Genomic DNA, 16044 nt, shown 5'->3' on the forward strand with positions numbered 1-16044 from the left:
TATTTGTTTCTTATCATTATAAACATTTTAGAAGATAGTTTGGCCTGCCCAACCTTTTTCGTCTCATGGGCCACTTTCACGTGACAAAATTCGTTGCGGGCCACTAACGTTTGTACCAAACTTCGATACCAGCCATGTGCTGATTTCGTTAGAATTCACATAATACCTAAATGGCAAGTTTATTGACATAAAATCAATCAAGTTAATGAATAATTAATACTTATCGATTTTAATCCGGTACTTAAGCCTATATAACATAGTAAAAATTTAAAAAGGTCGCTTAGTAACTTTATTGGGCGGGCCGCAAAAAATAGTCCAGCAGTCTGCAGGCTGGGCAGCCATGGTTTAAGCCTTTCTTTTACATACCCACCACAGAAAATTGTTGTTTAACATTTCCGTTTTAGTTATAATGACACTTCAGTTTAAGCTAGGTTAAAATTGATCTTTTGAGGTAAATAAGCTAAAAAAACTTTTATTCATAACATTTGGTAGTAATTACAAGCCCATATCTCTGTTTAGATTACATGATTACAACAATGAGCAAGTGCTTTCAGTGGGTCTTCTTCATGATATTCTACATGCAATAGAACAAAACAACTCTGACATTATAAAAAGCATTGAAAATCTGCAGCATACAAAAGAACTTCTTGAACATGAGTCAAATGTAAGATTTGTTAGTTTTTGCGAAAACTTAGTGTTAAACTAAAGTGAGGAATCATAGGGATAGAATCATATGATAAACCATGGCCTCTCGGCTGGTTACCAGTTCATGCAAGGTATAATTCACTAGTTGATGTTTCGTATGCATGGACTTTGGGGGTGAAGGTAGCTCTAACTTATCAGCAGTTATTTGATCCACTCTATAAACCACGTCAGGAGTCCAGTGCAATCTTCTCACCCATTTTTTGCCCATTTATTATCTAGATCTTTGGTTTTCAATTTTAGGCTAGTGTGTTTGTAAAAATAAAGCAAAACCTTGCAACCTTATATTTAAAAAAAAATTGAATCACAGAAATTATTGTCATAACTAGGTCCCGTTATTTCAAGTGTTTCCAATTTACAGCACATAACAAATTCACCAACCGACATGATAAAAGCAGTTAAATGATTTGCAACTGATGTATACACATCAGTGGTGTCTAATACAGTGCTAATTTTCATTGTATGTATACATCAGTTGAATATTCATTTAACTTATGTATACAAAGGATGAAAAGTGGCCCTGTGTTTGGCACCACTGATAGTTTGGTACTGATTTATAGACCAATGGTTGAAAGTCTCTTTGCTAGATAATTTATGTTGCCTAATCTATTCCAGTATGATTTTTTGTCTTGTTGGAAACACAAGCTTTGTTCTTGAGGTGTTCTCGCACTGAATAATTTTACAATGTACTGTTTTTCAACCTAGATAAAATGGGATGAATTGGGCATGTTCTTTTCACCTGTTGTTTTCTAGATCCACTGACTTGAATTGAATCAAGTTCTATCAGTGAATTGCATGTATGCTCTCTCTCAAATACTTTTTCTACTTCAGTTTGAGAGCTTAGGACCTTGGATCAGACGAACGTGTATATACATATACTCAATATACCAGTATATATATATATATATAACTATATTTCTTATACAGAGAGTTCGAAATGCATTACTTAATGTAACAAGTATTGTTACACCATTACAAAGAGAAGTGGAAATACTGCAGACATCTTTGTTGGGAACTCACACCAGTCACAATAATTCTTTTATAAATATAAAGAATGAGACTGTGCAGAATGCAGCAAATATTGAAAATATTTTGGAGAAACTTACAAATGATCTGTATCCCACTAACCTTACTGAAAAGGTTAATATGCTGGTTAAAGATCAGATAAAAATGTTAGAGGAGCAAATGGCATTGGGTATTAAGGTATGCTAAACTTACTAAGGCTGTTTTTCTGTGCTGACATTCAATCTAATATTAATTTCAGAAATTTTTCAATGTGTAGTTTATACATTGATGTAGGTAAAAAAAGTATTGTATCATACAGAAGATATATGTATCAAATTGTTATTCAGAAATTTGTTTTCATACCCAGGTATCATATGTATCAGAAAAACTCAAGAAAACTGATGAAGATTTTGCTGACAAATTCATGAAATTATCTTTGAGGTATGTTATTTTGTGTATTCAATTCAAAATAATACATTGAGTACATATTTGAAATATGTTCCCATTCTTGTATCTAAAAAAAAATGAATTCTGTTTAGAATTACTGAAAATGACAACTCATTGTCTCCCATGAAAGAAAAAATTAATCAAACGGTAAAGTCTTTTGATGATGAAATCTTTGATTTGAGATTCAAGATGTCTAACTATTCGGAAAGTGTCTCATTGTTGACTCAATATAACTCATCCACAGCAATAAGAGTGAAGGTAAGTAAAAGTAAATATACAACATGGTGTTACACGACTATGCTACCAAAGTAATAAAACATAATTATATTCTATAAGTCTTAAAAATATTCAATTTTTCAATTCAATTTAATTCTTCAATTCAAAGTCCTTAGAAGAAGCTATCAAAGTGATTGAGAAGAATCTGACATCATTGAAATTTCAATTCGAAAAAACCAACGAAATTTTGTTGCCGAAGTTTAACAATCAAACAACGAAATTGATGGAGTTGGAGAATATTTGTAAACGTGGCAACACGAACATTATCAAAACTATAGAACAGATTGGAAACTCAAGCATTTTCATTTCAAATTTCACTGAATCTACATTAAACATCATAGAACAAAATAAGGAATTAACAAAAAATCTGGAAACGAAGGTGAGCATGGAAAAAATATAGAAGATGAAAGGTGTGATTTTGTCAAGACGAGCAAAATTTGCAAAAACTCGAAAAATGAATTTCTGATATATTTATCGTAAAATTTCAATTCTCTATATTAATTTGAAATGCTAATTTTGTGAAATAATTTAGAAAATGAAATTATGTATTTCGATGGTTATTATTTTTAATTTGCAAATTGCGACAAGAATTTGTTTTACTTTTCTAGATAGGAATTATATTTGATACCATGAAGATCCAAGATCAAGTAATCGATGAAAATGTTGTGAAAATATCAGAGCTATATGGATTGAATAACAAAACTTTGTCAAATGTTACATCAGTGATCAAACGTTTAATGAAATCAGCAAAACAATCTCAAATTTCTCATATGCTACATATGATGGATTTGTTCAACACCTCAGAAAGGGACATGAATGAAAGGTTTGTTGCAAAATGATGAATTTTGTACAGATACTTTTATTCAAATACCTCTTAGTTTCCACAATGCTTTAGTGCTAATTCAGCAAGTTGCCACTTCGTTTTTCTAACTGACAATAGGAAATGTTGAAACTCTTCAACTTTCCCATTCTTTCTGGACTTTATATGTCTTTCGAAAAATTGTTTTTAGCTTACTAAAATGTTTTTCCATTTGCAAGAATACTCAGTTCAAATAAATCCATGCAACATCTGAATGATGAATTAAATGGAATTCAACAAAGATTAGGATATCTCATGGATCGAATTTTAAAATATGAAACAAATGTTGAAAAAATACAGAGAGTCAATATAACAATGTTTTCAGAGCAAACGGTTTGTTTTATTTCAAGTAGACTTATTTTTTAGATTGTTGTTTTCGGCCTTTTCATCCTATCTCATGTGAGCATTTAGAAGTTGATTTACGAATATTAGATTAGCTGAATAAATTGTAATACTCATTTATTTTGAATGAATGCTTGGATGACTTTATTACACCACTGTATTGAACAAATGAATCCAAATGCACTTTATTTATGATGCACTTCTTTATGATAAAAAACAATATTGGATAGACATAGAAAACTCTATTGGCTTAAATCGCATTTGTGCAATATGCATCTATAAAAAGAATACTTAAAAAACTAATACATCATAGTATTAGAATGTCACATATGATTGCATGAAGACGAGTAAGAATTGATCATCATTACTTTCTACAGGAAATAAGAAATTTTGTTTCAAATTTATCTATGGAGATGACTGCAATAGCAAAAGAAATTAATGAAATGAAAAATTCATTGTTTGAGCAAATTTCTGAGCAGAACACGTCTATCTCAGAAGTTCGAAATGCAATCATATTGCACGATAAGAGAATCGATATTGTTCAAAACGACTCAGGCAATGCATTCTCAGTTTTGTCGAATATTACTTCAGGAGTTGTTGCTGCAAATATAAAACAGAAAGAGGAAATGGGGATTGTTGATAAGAAGGTACAGCATGTTGATTTTTGAACTTTTTTTGTTTAATAATGATAATAATTTAAAGTGAATATTTTTTGTTTCAATTGATACCTGCCAGGCAATATATATTTTACCCCATTATCTCATATATAACTCATGGTAACATTCTGTATATCAATTTTTTCCTTTTTTATCAATCATGTTTCCAAGCAATTGATAATCTGTTACTTTTGACATTTGTTTATATGCTTTTAGATGGTGATGTTGCAAGGTGATCTTGAAAGTATTAATGTTGCTATTACTTCATGTTCTCAATCAGTACTGGACAATCAAGAAAATATAAATAATGTTAATACATCAATCAATTCAAATATCAGAAAGCTACAGAAAATGCTTATAATCTCATATAAAGATTCACAAAGAGATGCAATTGAAAGTCTGAATAAGACCAAAATTAATTTTGATGAAAGGTTAGAAAAATTTACTACCAAGACTTAGTACTTTCACAACATACAATGATCATTAAACTGATGTTCCAATTATACTGAAATATATTTATAAACATGCAACATTAAAGCTATTAGGTTGTTTCTATTTTTTATTGGAAATTTCAAAAGCAATCTTCAAGTTTCATTTAATCTATATTGTCCCTACAGTCTTTTATGTACTATGTATCAGAATAAGAATCATTCATGAAGCTAATGATTAGCACTGCATATTTTCATTGTAAATTATTTTACAAATTTTCTATTATTGTTTTAGAATGGAAGAAATTACCCAATCTGTGTCTCATGTCGCTAAAACATCAAACCAACTGCAAGTAAAATTTGAAAATATCACTGAACAAGTGTCAATCAATAAGATGCTTTTGAATGTTCTACACCTACAGGATTCAAACATAACAGCTGTTTTGTCTAATGAGGTCAAAATTTTCTTTCTGAATTTGTGTTTATACATTTTAACTTCTGAGTTTGTAGAAAAAAAAACAACTTCAAGAATCTTTTATCAAATATTCAGATAACTGTGGCAATAAGAAATATAACTTCAACGATCAAGAAATTGCAAGATGAAATGACGGCAATGGATGTAATGCAACTGAAGCAAAATAAATTTTTCACCAATTCATTACATAACCTTACAAATGAAACAATATTGAATAAACATGAAATTAAAGACATTTGGAATAAAACAACGAAAAGCAGTCTTAAACTCATAAATACAACTGACATTATGCATCATCATAACCGAGAACATATAAAGCAACTGGAAAATGTAAGTATATCAATGTATATTTTAGTTGTTTTGCTTTATGTTTAAAATAATCATTTATGACATATTTATCAATTTTATTAACAAGGTTAATTATTTAATTATATTCAATATTTCACTATTCTAGGTAGGAAGAGTGTTACAGAACTTGACCAAAAATCAAGAAAATAATGCATTTTTCTTTGAAGACATTGTGAATGGATTTGCTCAAATCAACAAAACTGAAAGAAAACTCTTCATGGATTTGAACAAAATTAAAATGTCCATGAAGATTTCTCAAGATCTTATTTTATCAAAAGCCTTAAGGAGTGTGAATGAGTCTGAGATTAGAATTATAGAGAAGTAATATTTTTATTTTAGTAATACAATTGTTATAGGAAAAATACCATCATATATATCTATAAACTCAGTTACAGTGCACATAGTCAATCATTGAAGAATATTGAAAACAAAACTAGACATCTTCATTTGCGAATCGAAAATGTTGAAGAATACATTTCAGATCATGAGAAAAATATAAAACAATTAGTACTTTCAAATACTACAATTACACAGGCTATTGAGGTAATCATATTTAATATTATAAAGATTTATATTAGAAGTTCCTATTTATTTTATTTATTTCATCAAATTTCAGAAATTTAAAACTGTTGAATTTAAGTTCAACATTCATTACTGTTCCAAAATAGGATAGGATTTTTGATAGGATTTACAAATTTATCTCGGGAAGAGGAAAGCTGATAATATAGCTTAATTATATGGTTGAACCACGGACTCTTTTTCAGTTACCAATCCAATTCGGGTATGGGATTAGTTAGCCAGTTAGTTCATTTTGAGATGCATGGACTTAATGGTGGAGGCAGCTGTAACTGACCAGCAGTTACGTGAACCACCCTATGTTGGCGAGGAGTCCAGCAGTCCTCCTGCACATAAGTGAGCACATTATGGTATTCAAACCTGCGAACCCACACAGGGTAATCAGAGGTGCGGTGGCAAGCATATTTCTGACGCTTGGCACAATTCGCCATACTGCCGAGCCATTCAAAGCTTATGCTAACAGCAAAACGTATTGCTTATTTATTATTTCATTGGGTTTACCTAATAACCATCATAGCATCATTTGAAAAATTAGAATCCCTTTTTAGCATCTTTACTGGTCTCTGAAGATCATATCTGTGACTAGCAGGTTATTAGATGTAGACAAGACTTTTTGGTGGGGAGAACCCCCAATGAAGGCTTGAGGAACCACTGTACAATAATTTAACTGTGTTTTATTGTTTGAATTGCATAAGCTATGAATATCTATGAGAGAAAATCTAATACTGGAAAACAAAATGATCTTCAAACTGTAGCAAGTATAGTAATGGCAATATAATGATAATAAATACAAACCAAATAGATACAAATTATACAAAAATATTGGAACCCGCAGACTGTACTGGCGGAACCCTAGGGTGCCACAGAACCTCGCTTGAAAACCACTGATTAAGATGAATAATTATTATGTGATACTAGTTATGTATATGATCATTAGTCTACATAAGAAGAAATATGACTTACCGGTATGTATCTATGCATTCAGGAATTCAAAAAAATAGATATGGATATCTTCATGAACATAACATTAATGAAGCAGATGGATGATTTTGTTGTGAATAGTTTGGAAAATCAAAACAAAACTATCAATGACCTAAGAATCAGAAATATTGTTCATGAACAAAATGTTCTCAATATTCGAAACAACATTAGCAGTAATGATCTTGCTTTGACAACTATTAGTCATAAAGTTGAAGATATTGCAAGAGAACAGAAAAATAGTGAAGAACGGTTTGCCAAAACGGTATTGTTTTAAAATTTATTGCAATTGCTGATTAGTATCTTTTCTTATCGAGTTTACTTCACCCCAATTTCGAAAATAAACTTTTGAAAACCAGATAATTTATATTACACTAATTAGTTAAATGCATCTTGCATCAATATTCGTCAGTGCCAAATTTAATTTGTTCTATTTTGTGACTACCTTCACATGAGCTAATCTGGCTACACCAGACAAATATAAAATGAAATGAATTCATGACAAAATATGCGAAGAACCATTGTAAAGGTCAAATTCGCTTCTATTTTTTGTTTAGACCTGCATGTGTGGTTGGCTTGTGTAACAATTTGCCATGGAATTATTATGTACTACAATTATCAGTTATCAACAAATGTCAATTAATAACAAAGTAGTTCTAGAATATTGAGAATAACTATAACAAGACATTTCTTGTTTCAGATCTCAAGTATTTTGGAAAGAGTGGATAACAACTGGAATAGTATTAGTGTCAATCATTGGAACATATCAGATTTAGTTATTGCCATTGAAAAAGCAAATTTAAAATTTATTTCAGATATGGATAAATTGAATAAATCTAATATTATTACTTGTGAGAAAGTTCAAGAATTCACCTTGGATAAACTGGAAAAAATCCAAGAAAATGCCACTACTAGGTATGTAATAAGTGTGCCTCTAAGCAGTGTGGCGCATCATGCTAAGCGTTAGGAATACGCTTGCCACCGCACGCACCTCCAATTACCCTCTTCGCCCTCTTCGCTGGGATGGGTTTGTTTGCGGCTTCCTCCACCATCAAGTTCATGCATCTGAAAACAAATAACTGACTGAAAAACTCCAACATTGACTCCTAACTGGTCGAGAGGCTATGTTTATCCTCTCTCCCAGGATAAATATGTAAATCCTAAATATTTAAATGATATTAGTACATAATATATGAAACCTAAAATAATTTGTGTCTGGATTCCACGAGACGGTGGTGGTGGCCATAAGCAGTTTGCAGTCATTTTATAATAATTTATGAGAGAATAAAGTTTAATAATTTTTTTTTATCATCATCTCATGTTTATAAGGTGTTTCACAATTCACTAACCTAGACAAGCATACACATAGACATATTTAGGTTTTCATCAATGAAAACCTGTTTTCACTGTTTGCTTATTTAATTCAAACATTTAAGAATAAACGAATATGGGGAAAAGTTGATGCACCTCAATGATGAATCGTCATTGTTTCACTTCAAATTATCTAACTTGACAAAGAGGTTGGATGATACACAAAGTGATATTGGAGGTATACAGTTCAACTATGAAGCAACATCACAGAAATGGAAAGTATGTTTTTTTATGTACTGTAGTTTATCAAATGGTCACTTTCAATAGTTATCAATTTAAATAAATGTTATTTTGCTCATCAAACTTGAAGTATAACTTGTAATGTTACTTATCCTGTTATTTCATTTCTTTAAGTATGGATATAATGAAGGTACTGAAATAAATTCTGACATTCATTTTTGATAGATTATGAGTTATATATTTCTACATTTTGAAAATTTCAGTCACTGGATGATTTTGTGAAAAACTTGTCATACAATTTCACACACTTTCGTACTGAATTTGTTGAAACGGAAAAACATAGGCACCGAGGTGAAAGAAGGCAAAATGAGACAATAGGGTTATTAGATGAAAAATTTCTATTGCAAAGGAGTTCTATCGAAGGGATGTTGATGGATATACAGAAAAATACTCAACTTTTAGGATTTGTTGACAGAAGAATGAATCGATTTGATATTGAACAGACAGTCAAAGAAGAAGATGCAACTAAAATGGTGTCAAAATTAAAATGTCATATTTTCAATATGATTAAAAATGAACATTAAATATACAACCTGAACGTCTTATTGCCTCCATTCAATTATTGGACAGGATTATATTAGAACAGATATAATACGAAATGGTTATTAATATTAATAAATAAAGGCCATTGAATATACAACCTAAATGTCTTGGTTTTTTATTCAGTTATTGGACAGAATGATATTAGACGCCATCTTTTTCTTTCATGATATGTTCTCAAAATATTTTATTTTGGGTAACTTGGTAATATATTGTGTTTCAGGCAAATCTTGTACTTAACAAAGCTCTTGATAATGAGAAGCAAATTGAATCTCATTCTGAACAATTCATGAAAACTCTCATATTCATCAATGAGTCTAGTGCAAAATATGCTGATGGTTTTGAAACACTTTCAAAGATGATCAGAGTTTCAGATCAAAACATTTTGAGTGATGCCTTCACTGCAATACACGAATCTGAAATCAAGATTTTGGAAAGGCAAGTTCATATTTTTTAAGTAAGATTGAAATTGGTCAATGCCTAATATCTTTGGTCATTAAAATTTTATTACATATGTTCATCATAAATTTGATAAGTTTACTAAGAAGCAATTGATATGTTTTATCATGATGTGTTTGTTTGATGAAATCTATTATTTTCAATTTTCCTGGAGCATAGAAACATTACTTTTTCTTTTTTTTACAACTGTAATAAAATGGTATTACTTTTTTTCTTTGTCACATATGTTAGTATATTACATTAAGAATTTCAGTTACCTTTTTTATTAAACAATTTTGTTTAATTACATACCGATAATATTTTAGAATAAACCATCATAATAAATCTTTGGAGCATATAAGTGAAGATTCTGCTAGTCTTCATGAACAATTCATACAAATTTCAAATCAAGTATCAACAAATGACAAAGTGGGAAAGCAATTACTCAATTCAAATAATGTGACAATTACTAAATTTGAAGTAAGATGTTTTTTGCTTTGTAGCTTACTTTGGTTTAAGAGCAAATCTTATTTTTAGCAAATGCACAAAAACGTAAAAAAGAAATGTAATTGAAATAAACCCAAGATAATGTAATTCTAATACAGGAATAAGATGCGTGATGAAGATGCCTAATAAAGCTGATATTTTAGATTAGTGCCAGAGTAGTGTTGGAAAATACACTAGAAAAAATAAAACCCACAATATTCTCAAAATACCAATAAACCTTTGTGATGGAAGCTGTTAGACTTTTGAGGTCCCTTTTCTCAGCATATTATTCTCTATATATAAGTTGGGTGTTATTTCATAACTTTTATAACAAAATTTGCAAAAAGTCATTTTTTGATATTAATGATAAAATGCATCAGCTTTTATTGGGCTGTGTATGAAGTTTGCCAAAATAAAATTCATTAATTCCTGGAAATTTAATGGAAATGAAATAATACTTCTCTTAGAGAATGAAGGAATTCATGTTGAATTCATCAGTAAGAATGGAGGAAATGGAAGACAACTTGAAGGTCATAGAGACGATTTGGATAGAGAAGCAAGAAAATAATGAAAGTATGTGGCATTAGTTCCAAATAGAAAAACCATAATGCAATAATAAAACAAATATTTGTTCGGATTACAATTTTTATAATGCTCCATTAAGTCTGAGATTTTATTATGTGGTTAAGATTATTTCCACAAGTAAGGTATGTCATTTCACATGAAGTACTTGCAGATTATTGCAGAATTATAAATGATAAAATGAATTATGAATTATTGAAAAAGAAATACTTTTTTAGAAAACGATGTAGAAATTTTGTCGAAACTTTCAAATCATAGCAGATTCCTGGAAACTGTTTACTCTGGAATAGATGATTTGAATACAATTCAGAGGAAGTCTATGAATGCCACGACAAATACAGTAATTATTTTCTATATCACATATCAATTTTAATTTGAACGAAACTGCGTAGGGATCAATATCATTTTATGTACTGGTAAAAGATTTGGTATACTAGTTACATTCAAATCTAGACAAATATTGAATATATATATACGAATACAGATATTAAACAATGCATGCACAAATTTCTATACAGGTATTCCATTATGTATAATTTTAGTGAGATCCTTTATCTTTTAGCTTCTACACTTGTCTGAAAAAGCGAAGAGTATTGACAACAAAATCGAGATACAATCTAAAGAGATATATGGATCACGATTGAATATACAAAAAAACAGATTGCAAATTGATATGCATACTATAGAAATGAACAATTCATTGATAAATCTGATGGAAAAATACACTATAATCAATGATGAACTCGATAATGTGTTTGAGCAACTTGTTAACCACAAACAAAATGCTGAAGAATTACAGCAAACAGAAATGTTGCACAATGAGGTTTTCTATTTTATGTTACCATGATTGCAAATAATTTTTTTTACATTGCATTGTTCTTTAAAATTCTTTATAAAAAATTTTCAATCTCCAAATCAACTCAAATCGGGTTTGTAAGTATAATATTTTTGATCTGTCTTTTTTATAGTTCGTTGTTATCAGTGTTGAACATAAAAAAAATTATTGGACACATTGGGAGTTTCTTTATTGACAACTATAAATATCAAGTTTGGTATCAAAATGAAACAAAATTATTTTCAGGATATAAGAAAATCAATGTCGAAAATTTCATCCAACTTGACATCATTAGCAAATGAAATTGAGCATTTGAATGATAGTTGGTCACAAAGATATCAAAACCAGAGTGAAGTTATGAGCATGATCAAAAGTTACACATCTGTGAATCAAAACCATGTTACCTTAATCAAAAACCAAATTGCTAAAAATGAAATGCAATTGAAAAATCTTAGTAGTGGAATGGAATATCATAATGAAATTTATGAAATATCTCAAAAGAAGATGGAGAACAAGGTAAAAACATGGTAATGATACTTTTATAAAATTGGGTACTCAATTAGTACCCAAACCTAACCTGGTACACATACTACGGTCCGATGTCCGCCATCTTGGTGCACATACTACGGGAGCGCCTAAAATTGTACCATAAAACTTAACTGCCTATGTGAATGGTTTCTGAGTTTTATATTTTTGAGAAAATGCAGATGTCTGATAATTTTGTTTGAGAATTGCCTATTGCAAAATTGTACAGGATAGTACAATACTAAATACTTATACATATACTAAAATATAATATTGTAATTTTTTCAAGTTTGCACACTTGTTGGAGAAAGCAACCAATATTGATCATTCCATCAAAAAACATGCTGAAGAAATATCTGGTTTAGGATTAAATATGCAGGACAACAGTATGCTCATAGATTTGAATTCTGTCAAATTGAATGATTCAATGATAAATTTTACTAAGAAAAATATTCAACTATATGAAAAGCTCAATAATTTGTATGAGAAACTTGCAAACAATGAACAGGATATCGATAAATTACAAAAATCAGATAATGCAACATTGATACAAAACTTGGTATGATATTGCTTATTTTATCATTTTTGACCATATTTTAATTTGCAGTCACATTGGCTAAAACTATGATATAAACTATGATGAACTATATATTTTCAGGACATCAGAGAAGCTCTTTCAAATATATATTCCAATATGGCATCATTATCAGTTGAAATAGAACATTTAAATGATAGTTGGATACAAAAATATCAAAATCAGAGTGATGCATTACGCTTGATCAAACGTTCTACAACATCAAATCAAAAAAATGTCAGCACAATTGTGAATGATGTTGCTCAAAACTTGTTTCACATGAAAAATATTAGCAACAGAATAAATAATAATGAGAAGTATTATGAAACTTCATTAAAGAACCTACAAAACAAGGTAATTGATAATTTGCGATTCTTATCTGTGGAAATAGAAATAAACTTTCTTAATAATGCTTGAATTTTGTAAAGATAATGTTTCAAACACTGATTCTGAGTAAATACAATGTTATATTTGATGTAGATTGGAAGCCTGAGTTTACATTCTTGATAGCAAACAATTGTGTTCCAGTTGTTTTCTGTGGATGCAACATTTGTTCAATCTATATTTTTCAACAGATAAACCACCTGTCAGTGGCATTAGAAGAAAACAACATTAACACAAAACTGAACTTCGATGGGTTATTTGGAACAAACACTACTGTAAACGAATTGTCTTCTTTGCTCAATTCTGAAGTTGTAAAATTACGAGAAGAAATCGCTATATCTAGTGATGTGAAATACAATGTTACATTACAAGAAAACAGAAAACTTGGTTTGGATGTTGTTCAAAAGTAATTAGTGCATCATATTATATAAATGTACAACTAATGTAATGTAAAACTACCACCACTAAGATAACAGTGAGTATGTGTAAATTTGTCGTAGTCAAATTTTTTTTTGTCAAAATTTAAGCTATTCTGCGTAATCTGAGAGCATTTGTATGTGGTCTATGCACAGTATGTATGTGGTCTTATCAATACTTGGGTGGTCTTTTGATTTTCAAAATTCTGGATTATATATTTCTATAGCAAGCAAAAATTTAACTGACGAAGAAAAACTTTTATTCCTAAGGTGTTTTTCCCATATATTTTTTGTCAGCATTGTGATTTCACCAGTTGTTACTATGTATTGCATTTTTATTATGCATAGCACGTATAAAGTAGACAAATAATCGAAAACTAATTATTAATACTTGAATTCATATTATAGATCGGTGATGGTGACTTATTGTTCAGGTCAAAATTTGTTTGATGATTGTATATGGAAAACCACTACCATGGCATGCTTCAGTATCATGTAACAATATATTTATTTTGATATTGTCTATAGATTTGTTGAGTTCAATGAATCCATTTCTGCAATGGTAATTGATAGTTCACTGAAAATACGAACTAATTTGGATCAATTGAAAAAGATGGTGATAAACAACACAGATGATTTAAGACGTTCAAAGATTTTTGAAAAGGTAAATTTAACTACAGTTACCGGTAAGTTTTTTGGAAATTTACCTTTGAGTTTACATATTTTTTGGTTCACTAGGAGGCTAAAGCAGTCAATTATGATACATTGACCAACATCACATCTTTGCGAATGGAGTTACTAACGTTGGAGGATTATTTGGATATAATGTTACGAAGTCAAAATAAATCAATGGGTGATAATATTGTGTACCTGGACACAAAAGTAAATCAAAACAATATGTTGTTGATGAATTTGAGCAAAGTGGAAGAGATAAATACAGATAATTTGAAAACAAAAGTATTAAATGAATATTTCAAAATATTAGGAGGTTATTAATAGTTATAGTTATAGAACAACTTCAGCTTTTTTATTCAAAATCATGATTCCAAAAGACTTCGTTGTATTTTGTTTACAAAGAAAAATTAATAGTATTAGGCATATTAAAATGATCATCTGGAATTAAATACATTTATTACAAGTCAATTCATAACAATTTTACACTCGTTCAGTTAGTCAGGTATGTTTTTGTTGTACCTTTGTTTATATTCACTCTTCTGAAATCGATATTATTATTTTACTTTAATTTTCAGATGACAAGTTTGCTAGAAGATTTCAGGATTATTAAGATCAACATAAGTACATTGGAAGAAAATATGAATTCTCGTGTAAATCAGTCTTCCGCAAAATTTAGTTCAGAGATGGAGGGATTACGAGTATCAATTCATAATTTCAAGAATGCAACTCTAAGCAAAATATCAGAAAAAATTTACCAGTCAGACATAAATAATGCTGAAAGGTAAGAAATGTACAATAATTTTTCAAGTATATACTGAGTAGGCGTGCCAATCGTATTTTTAACCTTTCATTCATAGATAAAATTAACTTTGTAATCCCCGTATTTATTCAGCCTTTTCAATTCTCACTTCTCCAATAGTCTTTTTATTTTAATTGCAATAATCTATCTAAGAACTGAGTTTAAAATTTATGAGCTTGATTTTATTCTTGTTTAGCATTATTTATCATATGTTTCATTTTTTTTATAGGTCAGTCTTTATGGACGCTTGAAATAGCAGGGATAAATAAATAAGTAAAATAAATTTTAATTTTCAGAATGACTAAATTTGAAAAGTGGAACAACGTATTTGTTGCAAGACTCGACCAACTCGAGAAATTCCAGATAAACAGTTCTGAACATGCAGTACGAAATTATTGGAAACTTGTACAATATTTGAATGGAACAACAGCATTGGCACAAGAGGTATGGATATCAATACTAGTAATCAAAATAAACGTAATGATTCAAGTAACGATATCATGTTTAATTTTTTTACCCAGTCTAGCTGCTTTTTTTTTTAGAAAAAAATCTGCAAAAACCACTTAATTGAATAAGGTATTTTTTTTAAATTGTTTACTTTTTCTCTTTTTTTTTTTACAAAAATTTCAGAAAATGAAGGCAATCTTGTTTAATATATCATTGGAATTCAATTCTCTCAAAAATGGAATGAGTGCTATGGGTGTAACATTGGCTCAAAAGCAAAAATCTTTGAATGAATCAATTGGTATCATACAAGAAGAAGGTTTGAATAATGTTAAAGGAATTTGGAAGCAAATCTATGAAAACAATATATACATTACAAGTATAGAAAACCGAACTGAAAATAATCTCAGAATCAACCAGCAAAACAATGAAAGCATCAGAATTCGGGTAGATCAACTAATCTTTTTAATCTGCTTTTTCACAGGCCATGTTACTAATATATCTTTTGCAGTGACTATGATTTGAAATCTTGTACCATTAAAGGGTGTAGATTATTCAATTTAGGAACCAGTATAAACATTGTTTTCCTGTTTATCGACTATTTTCAGTATTTAGTTTAGAAGTATTTGTTATGCAAAATCAC

General features: G+C 29.6%; 1 protein-coding gene across 1 annotated transcript in view; it reads left to right on the forward strand.

Moving 5' to 3' along the window:
* LOC120346300 (uncharacterized) overlaps nucleotides 1–16044 on the forward strand; it is a 42929-nt gene that overhangs the window by 2893 nt on the left and 23992 nt on the right. Inside the window, exons 6-36 of the mRNA XM_078115428.1 lie at nucleotides 520–664; nucleotides 1630–1905; nucleotides 2075–2148; nucleotides 2247–2412; nucleotides 2540–2809; nucleotides 3039–3253; nucleotides 3469–3622; nucleotides 4009–4278; nucleotides 4504–4718; nucleotides 5011–5170; nucleotides 5266–5520; nucleotides 5645–5859; nucleotides 5928–6081; nucleotides 7100–7357; nucleotides 7793–8007; nucleotides 8529–8682; nucleotides 8907–9176; nucleotides 9467–9681; nucleotides 10008–10161; nucleotides 10635–10740; nucleotides 10968–11089; nucleotides 11312–11572; nucleotides 11831–12100; nucleotides 12399–12668; nucleotides 12768–13037; nucleotides 13259–13473; nucleotides 14012–14147; nucleotides 14222–14440; nucleotides 14734–14939; nucleotides 15254–15401; nucleotides 15588–15848. Of these exons, the coding sequence (XP_077971554.1) occupies nucleotides 520–664; nucleotides 1630–1905; nucleotides 2075–2148; nucleotides 2247–2412; nucleotides 2540–2809; nucleotides 3039–3253; nucleotides 3469–3622; nucleotides 4009–4278; nucleotides 4504–4718; nucleotides 5011–5170; nucleotides 5266–5520; nucleotides 5645–5859; nucleotides 5928–6081; nucleotides 7100–7357; nucleotides 7793–8007; nucleotides 8529–8682; nucleotides 8907–9176; nucleotides 9467–9681; nucleotides 10008–10161; nucleotides 10635–10740; nucleotides 10968–11089; nucleotides 11312–11572; nucleotides 11831–12100; nucleotides 12399–12668; nucleotides 12768–13037; nucleotides 13259–13473; nucleotides 14012–14147; nucleotides 14222–14440; nucleotides 14734–14939; nucleotides 15254–15401; nucleotides 15588–15848 (6319 nt within the window). The remainder of the gene's footprint in view (nucleotides 1–519; nucleotides 665–1629; nucleotides 1906–2074; nucleotides 2149–2246; nucleotides 2413–2539; nucleotides 2810–3038; nucleotides 3254–3468; nucleotides 3623–4008; nucleotides 4279–4503; nucleotides 4719–5010; nucleotides 5171–5265; nucleotides 5521–5644; nucleotides 5860–5927; nucleotides 6082–7099; nucleotides 7358–7792; nucleotides 8008–8528; nucleotides 8683–8906; nucleotides 9177–9466; nucleotides 9682–10007; nucleotides 10162–10634; nucleotides 10741–10967; nucleotides 11090–11311; nucleotides 11573–11830; nucleotides 12101–12398; nucleotides 12669–12767; nucleotides 13038–13258; nucleotides 13474–14011; nucleotides 14148–14221; nucleotides 14441–14733; nucleotides 14940–15253; nucleotides 15402–15587; nucleotides 15849–16044) is intronic.

The sequence above is a fragment of the Styela clava genome, chromosome 8 (genome assembly GCF_964204865.1).
Source record: "Styela clava chromosome 8, kaStyClav1.hap1.2, whole genome shotgun sequence".
NCBI lineage: Eukaryota > Metazoa > Chordata > Ascidiacea > Stolidobranchia > Styelidae > Styela > Styela clava.